The sequence below is a fragment of the Mustela putorius genome, unplaced genomic scaffold (assembly GCF_011764305.1).
Source record: "Mustela putorius furo isolate JIRA1106 unplaced genomic scaffold, ASM1176430v1.1 tig00000738_pilon_pilon_pilon, whole genome shotgun sequence".
NCBI classification, from domain to species: Eukaryota; Metazoa; Chordata; class Mammalia; order Carnivora; family Mustelidae; genus Mustela; species Mustela putorius.
The window spans coordinates 3905900-3916576 of NW_025421463.1; the positions used below are offsets into that span (position 1 = coordinate 3905900).

The following is a 10677-nucleotide window of genomic DNA, read 5'->3' on the forward strand; positions in this document are numbered from 1 at the left end:
CTGGAGGCCAGAGATACCATAGAAGATTTTTCAAATAGGAAACTGAGAGAATGCGAGCTGTGCAATGTGAAGAATAACTTAGCAGCAAAAAACAGGACACACTAGGACAGGCAGTAAAAACCAGAGGTAGAAAATTGTTGTGCCACTTTCTTCTTTTTCTTCCAAAGGCAACATTCTTTTTTTCTTTTTGTAAGATTCTATTTATGTATTTGAGAGAGGGAGTGTGAGGGAGATAGAACGAGTGGGGGGAGGGGCAGAGGGAGAGGAAGAAGCAGACTCCCCAGTGAGCAGGGAGCCAACATGGAGCCAATCCCAGGACCCGAGCAGAAGGCAGATGGTTAATCAACTGAGTTACCCATGCACCCAAAGGCAAAAATTTTTAAGATGCCACACCAACTCTAGTCATGTCTCACAGTCTGTGGATCTTATTTCCAAACCCATGACTTCTACCCTTTATAAGGCACCAAACTTTCCCACCACTAAAGAGCCAACATCTCAAGTCCTCAAGCAAAACCTCAAAAGCGTTCTCTCTTTTCTCTCCAAACCTACATCTTACCCAAACAGTTGATCTGTAGCTCCTTTGTCTGGGCACCATCCAGGGTAAAAAGGAAGAGAGGACACAGCTTCTCCCGGAAATGGCCCAAAAGTATCTCAGCAGCCACTGGTGAGGAGTACAGCTTCCCATAGAGGTAACAGACAGAAGCTTGCACCCCTTCATTGGGGTACACTAAACCTCTCAACAGATGCTCCATCAGGTCACCTGTCCATAAAACAGTATGAAACTGCTGTATGTCAATTGTATGCCAGCTGTATGTCAACTGCTGTATGACACTCCAGACTACTGTGCCCAGTAGGGTAGTAATAGTAATACCCTATAACCCCCCATAATAAATGATTTCTGGGCACTTAATGAGAAGGGAAAACCAAATCTTAGAGAAGTGCAGTGACTTACCCTGGGGTAAACAGTCTGTGAGATATTTATTTGCTTTTTACTGATAGAAAAAAATACTTCTATATTGCAGAACTAATTCTTCCTTTCACCCAAAGGAAGGTTCAAAATAAGTATTTAATTAGTTTGTACTAACATAGTGAATCAAAATGACTCAAGATCAGAGTCAAGAAATACTTTTTTCGACTTGGCCAACATAGAGTACATTTTGCAGATGGGAAAATTAAATCCTAGAGAAGGAAAGTAATGATTTCCCAGGTGTATATACTGAATGGACCACCCAGATGGAAGTGTGATCAAACCAGGTAAAAGGGTAGTAGCAACTCCTCCCCAGAGGTCACTCACTGTGTTCCATTACAAGTTTGTCTGCCAGGGGAGGGATGGCATCCACCAACTTGCCAAGAAGGGTCAGGGTGGCCAGGCTGCCTCTCATGGAGGGCATGTTACACAGCTATAGAAAGTGAACACATTCCACTCCATAAATTAGGATCAGGACAGATGTCCCACCAAAATGTATCTTGCTCTATCCAGACCAAAGCCTATATTGTATGTGTCTCTCAATACAATCAGTAATTAGCCTCTTTAAATAAGTGTCTATCTCCCTGGAGAAAGGCTCGGAGTCAGATTCCTCTCTGAGTGCTCATATCTAGCTCAGTACATGACAGTTAAACTGAATTAAAATTAGCATATTTTTTGTCTCCTATACAGCCAGAAACTGGGGGGTGAGAGTTGGGAACATCATAAGGATAGAATTCTGGCTGAGTGAAAAAAAATAAAAGTAAAAATTAAAATTAAATTTAGTTTAATTTAAAAATATATATATACATTATCATTATCATAACCATTATTGAACTCTATTTGCCAGTCCCTATGCTTAATGGTTTATAGGCAGAGTTGATAGTATATATTTCCCTTTTCTAGTGACTAACTATAACATCTTAAGTAAGACTCTTAATTACTCTGGTGGGAAATAATAATAACTTCATAATGTTGTTAGGACTAAATGAGATACTGCACATAAACCACCTAACACAGTGCCTAGCATATGGAAAGTGCTCAAAAGGGTTAAATGGCACTGTCATAGTGATAAGTATTGATATATATAATTATAAATTCAACCTGATATATTAATCACATGCAGAGTAATTATGATAATTTAGTATAATTTATAATTGCATGTTTCTCTTGGTGTTAAACATATATCTTCCTTTTGTAAAAAATAAAAAAAATGATTCTGATATTATTTCTAAATCTTAAACATAATGCAAAAACTACTTATTAAATTGGTATCTTTGACTACCTTGAAGAAGAAGGCAGGTTAAATATACCTACTCAGTGCCTGCCTTAGATGTTGATAAAAGCAAATGACTTTAGTATAAAATACTGTATACAATTCAAACCAAATAAAAACACCAAGCAAGCCAAGACATAGTAAACATATTTCCTTAAATTGATCAAGAAAATCTATGTTGTACTTGGACATGGAGAATAGCCATGGGGTGATTATGTCAGAAAGATGGGACTTCACTGCACAAACGCAGCGTTTGGAAGACTGAAAGGGGAAGGAGGGAAGCTACAAACAGTAGCGGACCAGGATCAGAAGGCCCAAGCCTGAGCTCTGGCTCTGCCACTGACTCACTGATCACGCAGATCCCTTTCTCTATGTATTCCAACCTCCCCAACTATCTATCCAAAGAGGGTTGCACACAGCTCTGATTTCTGAGGATTCTGAGGGGTACTCAAGAACCCACAGATATTTACTGACCTCTTTGTGGCACTCATCCAGCAGGCAATGAATGATCTGCTCTAACTTCAGCTGAGTTGTAAGCTGGATAAGGACTGAGCAGACACAGTAGCATTAGTAACCAGAAGACAAACTCCTGGCCCACACGTCGCCTTTCATAGCCCTTCTACTCAAAGTCATTTGTTTGTGTTACCAGTATAGTCTTTTCTATCTCCCTAAACTGTGTGTATGTATCTAAACCAAAGGATTCCTGGCTTCTTTATCATTTTATATAAGTGGTTTACAATTAGGCTGCACATTAGAATTACTTAGGAAGTTTCAAAAAAATATATTAATGCCCAACTCCCAGTCTAGACAAATTAAATCAGAATCTCTAGAGAAAGAGCCTAAGCATTTGGGTATTTTTAAAGCTACCCAGGTGAGTCTATTTTGAAGCTCAGGTTGAAAACTGCTATTTTATACTCTCTCTACTTTTTTCCTCCTCACAGTTTGCTCCTTTATATACTAGAAAACAGAACTATGGCACACTCAATAGTATAGATTTCCCTTTTCTAGCAACTAACTATAGCATCTTTTTTTTTTTAAGATTTTATTTATTTATTTGACATAGAGAGATCACAAGTAGATGGAGAGGCAGGCAGAGAGAGAGAGAGAGAGAAGCAGGCTCCCTGCTGAGCGGAGAGCTTGATGTGGGACTCAATTCCAGGACCCTGAGACCATGACCTGAGCCGAAGGCAGCAGCTTTAACCCACTGAGTCACCCAGGTGCCCTAACTATAGGATCTTAAATAAGACTCTTAATTCCTCTGGTGGGAAATAATAATAGTATCAACTTCATAGGGTTGTTAGGACTAAATGAGCTACTGCACGTAAACCACCTATAATTGCTTATAATATTATCTCTCAGCCCCAAACCCATCCTTCTATACAATCATTTGTGATGCTTCTGCTGGCATGTTTGAGGAGCAGTGAAGAAGAGGCTGGCTCTGCAAGTCTGGGAAAAGCTACAAATAAGATTTAGAGGCTACTGCAGAAAGGCTCTGCCTTTCTGAAAAGAAACATTCTAGGATAATAGAAACAGGAAGAAGGTAGGCAGCAAACAGGAAACAATGAGGAAGGAGCAAATCCTTCTTCTCTGGCTTTGCAGTCTCTAGTGCCCACCACCTCAGTAAAGTTCCAGGGTTCTGAGGAAGGTCTGCAAGTTACCCTGGCACCAATCAGAAGTGGATGGCTTTAGAATTATAGCCCCACCCAAGAGTGGTCGAACGGTGAAGGGAAATCTCCCCATTCCTGCCAGTGGTCAAACTTCAAGTGGTGTTCTTGTCCACATTATCTAGACCGAGAGATGGGCAGAGGGATATACAGATATTAACTTGTGATCTGTTACAGCTGCTAACTGCAAGGCTGAATGGTCAGAGACCCAGGAGCAGTCAAGCAGCATCCCCTCCTCAGAGAAAATTTATGTTTTAGTAATTCCAACCTCCTTTTGTTTCCCCAGCCCTAAGGGTGGGAGTTGCTTTATGATATTGCTACCTCTGTGAAAACTTGGGTGTTCTCTTTTTGCCTTCAGTTACCCAGCTAATAATTTTTATATTAAAGTTTTCCCTGTTTATTTTTTAGAAGACTTTATTTATTTGACAGAGAGAGAGTACAAGCAGGGGGAGCATCTGGCAGAGGGAGAGGGGGAAGCAGGCTCCTGCTGAGAAAGGAGCCCAAGGTGGGGCCCAATCCCAGGACCCTGGGATCATGACCTGAGCCAAAGGCAGATGCTTAAGCGACTGAGCCACCCAGGTACCCCTAAGTTTTCCCTGTTTAAATAACTCCTGTGGTTTCTGTTTCTTGACTAGCCCCTAACTGATACAATTCTTGCTCTTTCTGCAAGAATCCTCCTATCCCAATTCTCTTGTCTTCTTTCTCCTCAAGCCCTTTAAAGTTTATTTTAGTATTTATACCCCCAACATGAAGCTAGAACTCAAGACCCCAAGATCAAGAGCCATATGCTCTTCTGATTGAGCCAGACAGGCACGCCACTCCTCGCACCCTTTCTACACTTCCACAGCTCTTACCGTTGCCTATGTGCAGACAACTTTTAACCAACAAATGTAGATGGAATGAAAAGAGAATTTGTACATGCCTTTCTAACAGTGTTCTTCAGCTCTCATTATTTGCCATCCAACCTCTCCTCCAGATTGTAAACTCTTAGAGGGCAGGAACCATGTCTTACCCATCTATGTATCCCTGGTTTCTGACACAGATTGACAACTGACTTTTCTTGATATGTCTCTAAAATGAAGCAGTTATTTCATTAAGATCTCAAATAACCAGAGCTGCAATTGCGGTTAATACCCTCAGCTTCAAACGCTAGATACACAGTTTCACCTTACCTTCAATACAGAGGTCTGTTACACTCCCATCTTCCACATTGCATAACAGCCCTTGGAGCCGAGAGAGAGAAGAGATGGGGATGGTAAATAGTTAAAAGAGAAACAAACCCACAGAGGCAAGCTATAAATTCTAGACTAATAGCAGCTTTAAGCAATGTCCCAGATAAACGCTATCCTCAACACCAAACACCTAGACTTTCAGTGACCCACTCTGGCTTTAAAAGAATAAAAACAGTCAGTGTGGCACAGTATAAAAACTAAGTGTTCTGGGGTCTATAATAGACCTGGGGTAAAATTCCAGTTCTTCCCGTTGTTAACCATGTCTTCCTTTAGCCTTGGGGACCATCTTCTCTCCCGTAAAGAACTGTCTTGGCAGTTAAAAGCCTGAAAAGCCTCTAGCAGAGAAAAATACCCAATATGAGTTAGCTCCCCTCCTCCCTGAAAGGGTTCTTTCCATAGGACATTATAATGACATTAAAATAAGGGACCTTTTAATCCATCTCAGGCACAGAAGAGGGAAAGTAATTCAATCAGGTCACACCAGGTCAATGGAGTCTAGTCTGGACCTTCTGACCCTATTGAGGGGCAGAGTGGACTTTTTGAATATCACACATTTCCCATACTCATATTCACACTTTTACAACCCTCTTGGCTGTAGCAAAGCCAGTTACCATCCAATGCATCATGTGTCTTAGAAAGGGGATCATTTCTTCATAATATGACAAAATAATTTACTAATACATTAAACTGATAAATGGCCAAAAACCTAAATTGTCTTTCCAAGACCCACTTCTCCAAACCCCAAAACAAATATACATGCTATACATACAAAATTCATGCCAAGTTCCCCTTCTAATCTCACCAAAAAGCGTGCTTATGAAGTGAATACAGATTCTCTGATCCTGAGCCACCAGCTGCATGACCAGCGAGGCATGCCTCAAGAGAGCATCTCGGAAGCAGGACAGCACATGCTTCTTGCGCACCAGCTTGAGAGAGATGAAAAAAAAAAAAAATTCAGTAAAAACCAAGCTTCAGGGGGCACCTGGGTGGCTCAGTGGGTTAAGCCTCTGCCTTTGCCTCAGGTCATGATCTCAGGGTCCTGGGATCGAACCCCACATCAGGCTCTGTGCTCAGCGGGGAGCTTGCTTTCTCCTCTCTCTCTCTGCCTGCCTCTCTGCCTACTTGTGATCTCTCTTTCTGTCATATAAATAAATAAAAAATCTTAAAAAAAACAAGTCTCAGTTATTCTGAACCCAAACAACTGTAATTTCTAAATATAATTGCAAAATGATACCAAAGGGTTCATCTAAACAATAGTAAGGTCATATATCCCTAAAGGGAGTAGGAAAAAGGGCATAAACTACACACAGGAATCCATGTGTTCATACAGAGGATTATTCATGAGCTAAGGTTCCCACCACCCTGTATTTACAGACCACTTTACTATTCACAAATCACTCTTTTGTCTACTAGCTCATTTAAACCTAACAAGTTGGTGAAGCAAGCAAAAATAGGTATTACTGTCACCGTTTTATAGATGAGAAAACAGAAGCCCAGGACTCAAATGTCTCCAAGGAGGTCTTATGCAAGGTCAGTGCCCTTTCCACTTCAACGGTCCAGGAGAGTGATTCTGGAGACCCTGCATAAGCCTCAAAGAGGTCGGTAGAGAAACGCATCCTTCCATTCAACATGGACATAAATCTTCACACTCAATTCACTTCCCTGTACAGGGAACTGGATAGTAGCTGTGTAAAGTGCTCAAGATAGTAGCAAAAGTTAGAAAAAGAAAGGGAGTATGCACTGAGGATAGAGCAGGAACATGGGTATAACTAACAGCATCCCCCTTTCAATTGGTGAGAGCCGAAGCTAAAAAAAAAAAAAAAAAAGTGCATTCAGTAAGAAGTAAAGTGCAGGGTTGCCTGGGTGGCTCAGTGGGTTAAAGCTCTGCCTTCGGCTCAGGTTATGATCCCAGGGTCCTGGGATCGAGCCCCCGAATCGGGCTCTCTGCTCAGCATGGAGCCTGCTTCCTCCTCTCTCTGCCTGCCTCTTTGCCTACTTGTGATCTCTGTCTGTCAAATAAATAAAATCTTAAAAAAAAAAAAAAAAAGAAGTAAAGTGCGTTTTCTTGGTGCCTCTAACCTGTGCTATTGCAAATCTCATGTATTCCTTCATCAGCTCCTCCTACATAATTCATTAAGCTAGTGATCTAAAAATCTTGAGGACTCTCTTTTACCTGTGGGATTAAGTCCACACTCTAGCTTGGATTCAAACGCTTGGAGGAACGCATCTTAACCTGGCTTTTCAATCCCACTTCCCTCAACTTCCTTTCGAACACTCTGATTACCTCCCCGAACTCCTCCTTGCTAATACCTACCTCCTGGGATAAGCTCTCCCATTGCCTCTGGAACAAATCTCACTCATCTTCTCCAGCCTAATTCAAATGCTTCCTCCTCTAAAAAACCTTTTTCCCAGTTTCCCTCCTTATCCCAACAGCTCTTGACCATAAATATATCTAGCTACTAAAATCCTAGTAATTTTTAGGCTTCTCATATTCTCCTCTATTAACTGTCTTATTTATCTCTTTATGTCTGACTCGCTATCAAGGAATGGCAGCCTCAGAACTCCTGGTCTCAATGAAATCTCAAATATTATCAGCTAGAGCTATCAGTTCTCAGAGGGTAGCCTGGGAACACCAGAGGATGCCCAGAACCCTTACAGGGTATCCAAAAGATCAAAATTATTTTCATATAATACTTAATGCAGTTTGCTCTTTTCACTCTTATTCTCTCACAAGCATACAGTGAAATTTTTCAAAGATTACATGACAAGTAATACACAACAGATTAAGTGCAGAAATATATGAGAATCCAGCTATCTTCTATTAAGCTAGACATTAAAGACACTTGCAAAAATGAGCCATTCCTTTCACTACCTTTTTACTTTGGAAAATATCATTATTTTTACTTAAATTACTTATGCTACAGAACTGTACACTTAAAATGGTAGATTTTATGTCATGTGTATTTTGCCACAATAAAACCAATTGTGCTAATAGATAATGGACTTAGCAGTATTTTTAAATTAGTATTTTAAAATTGTTTTTACTTCTAATACAGTAAATATCAGCGGATACAACCCACATAAACAAAAGCTCTTTGGGGTCCTCAACACACTTTAAAAGTGTAAAGGCATCCTGAGAATAAGACAACAACTTGAGAACCACTGATCTAGCCCACCCCCCTTCCCTCCAAGGGACGAATGCCCCTCTCATGAAGCTGAGAGAAAAGTGATCTCCCAAACTTTTCTTGGATGCCTCCACGGACCAAAAAAAACTCACTACAGAGGTGGGCAGGCAGTGAGGGGGAAAGCCCATTTTTCAGCCAGCTCTGCTTACTAGAAAGTTCTTCCCCTTCACTGCACTCTGCCTGGCTGTAACTTCTGCCTGTCACCCCTGCCATCGCAGAGACCAAGGCAGCCCCCACATTTACACCCTAAGACATGGGAAGGGAATGAGGAGCCTCGGCTGCGCGTGCACCTGGCCCGTGGGCCGAGCCGAGGCTCAATCCAGGAGACATGGCGACGGCAACTAAGGGCAGGGCAGCTACGGGGAAGGGAAGGGAAGGCGGGCATGCGAGCCAGCGCGTCCTGGAGGTGGCGGGCTTAGCGGACAGGAATGGGCCCAGCTGAGGTCCAGAGCCAGGCACAGGGGCTAGTCGGGAAAGCGGCCCTTGCTCCGAGCAGGACGGCCTGCAGGGTAAACTGAGGCGGGGATAGTACAGCAAAGAAGGCAACTCCGGGAGCAGGCCCGCTTACCAGGTCAAGTTAACGAAGCGGGCCCGGTGGAGGGAAGGTGCGTCAGGTTCTAGGGAGTCGGTCTGGCGAGGGAAGGCTGTTTGCTGAGGGAAATGCCGAAGCCTCTGTTCTTACCGATACGCAGGGCTCCGGCAGCAGCTCCACCATGCAGGCCAGACAGACGCGTGGGGGCACGGGCAAGAGCCAGCACGGGTCATGCCTGTAATGGGCCCTCTCGAAGAGCAGCGTCGTGTCCTCGTCCCTCCCAGGCCCGGGAAGGCCTGCCGCCGCGTTCCTCACAGACATGTCTCCACCACCTTTTCCCGCGCAGCGTGTGCGCAAGCGCGCTTGAAAAAGCCCCTTTGCCTTCGCTGGGGAGGGAGGAGAACGCGCGTGCGCAACCCGAGTGCTACGCAATCTCGCGCGAGCGATCTCCCGCGAGCTGCGGCCCTGAGAGCTTGTGGTAGGTGCGAGGACTCGCGAGTGTCCCGGGAAGGGCAAAGTAGTTTGCTCCTTGAGTTCGTAGGCGTTTGCCTTCACCGCGCTATAGGTTGAAAAATATTTAAAAAGATCTCAGGGATCTAAAAGCCGTTAGTATTTTTTTTTTTAAGATTTTATTTATTTGACAGAGAGAGAGAGATCACAAGCAGGCAGAGAAGCAGACAGAGAGGCAGGCAGAGAGAGGAGGAAGCAGGTTCACCGTTGAGCAGAGAGGCCGATGCGGGGCTCGATCCCGGGACCCAGATCATGACCTGAGCTGAAGGCAGAGGCCCAACCCACTGAGCCACCCAGGTGCCCCATCCGTTAGTATTTTTTTAAAATATATCTTTTTTATTTATTTATTTTTTATTTAACAGACAGAGATCACAAGTAGGCAGAGAGGCAGGCAGAGAGAGAGGGGAGGAAGCAGACTCCCTGATAAGCAGAGAGCCCGATGCAGGGCTCGATCCCAGGACTCTGGGATCATGACCTGAGCTGAAGACAGAGGCTTGACCCACTGAGCCACCCAGGCTCCCCTCTTAGTATTTTTTTAACTCTACGTGACCCCTTTCTCGAAGAGTCTAAGACGTTTCCCTTAAGATGCCCTCTCACAGACGGCTGCACGGCACTTGAGACTTTTGTGAGCGCGCAAGGAACACTGCAGAAGGAAAAATCGTTCATCGTTGCATGTATTAGCAATAACAGTCTATCCATCTACAAGAATTTATTTAGCACCTGAGTGTCCAGCAACTGGCTAATGGTGAAGGAGGTAAGCTCACGAGGTGTTTTCTACATTCAGAAGCAGTGTCACTGCGTGCAAAAAAATTTATTCCATAGAAAAATAGTTCAGAAAATAAGGATTTATTGTCCAATGTAGCGTTACGAAATAATGTTTGATAAAAGTAGGTTTTAACATGGACTAGTTCTCATTAAAATTTTGCGCACAAAAGATGCAGAATTATATACAAAGTATGTAAAATAAATAAGAAAACATTTATTCAAAATATTTTAAATACATTATAGTAGTAGTACATATTCAGTGAAGACAATGAAAGAAAAATAATATTTTGGTATATTTTCTTTTAGTCTACACATTTTTAAATGTATTTTTTAAGAGATTTTATTTATTTATTTGACACAGAGAGATCACAAGTAGGCAAAGAGGTAGGCAGAGAGAGGGGGAAGCAGGCTCCCCGCCGAGCAGAGAGCCTGACCCGGGGCTCAATTCCAGGACCCTGAGATCATGACCTGAGCCAAAGGCAGAGACCTTAACCCACTGAGCCACCCAGTAGCCCCAAGTCTACACATTTTTACAACAGTAACATATAA

At 43.0% G+C, this 10677-nt stretch overlaps 1 protein-coding gene across 1 annotated transcript in view; it reads right to left on the bottom strand.

Annotated features, from left to right (window-relative positions):
• The window catches only part of MEI1 (meiotic double-stranded break formation protein 1), a 78503-nt gene extending 69317 nt beyond the window's left edge, over window positions 1–9186 (bottom strand). Inside the window, exons 1-6 of the mRNA XM_004771229.2 lie at window positions 9004–9186; window positions 5939–6062; window positions 5077–5127; window positions 2715–2788; window positions 1295–1400; window positions 557–760 (exon numbers count right to left, since the gene is read on the bottom strand). Coding sequence (XP_004771286.1) covers window positions 557–760; window positions 1295–1400; window positions 2715–2788; window positions 5077–5127; window positions 5939–6062; window positions 9004–9174 — 730 coding nt within the window. The 5' untranslated portion in view covers window positions 9175–9186. The remainder of the gene's footprint in view (window positions 1–556; window positions 761–1294; window positions 1401–2714; window positions 2789–5076; window positions 5128–5938; window positions 6063–9003) is intronic.
• Between the last annotated feature and the right edge of the window lie 1491 nt (window positions 9187–10677).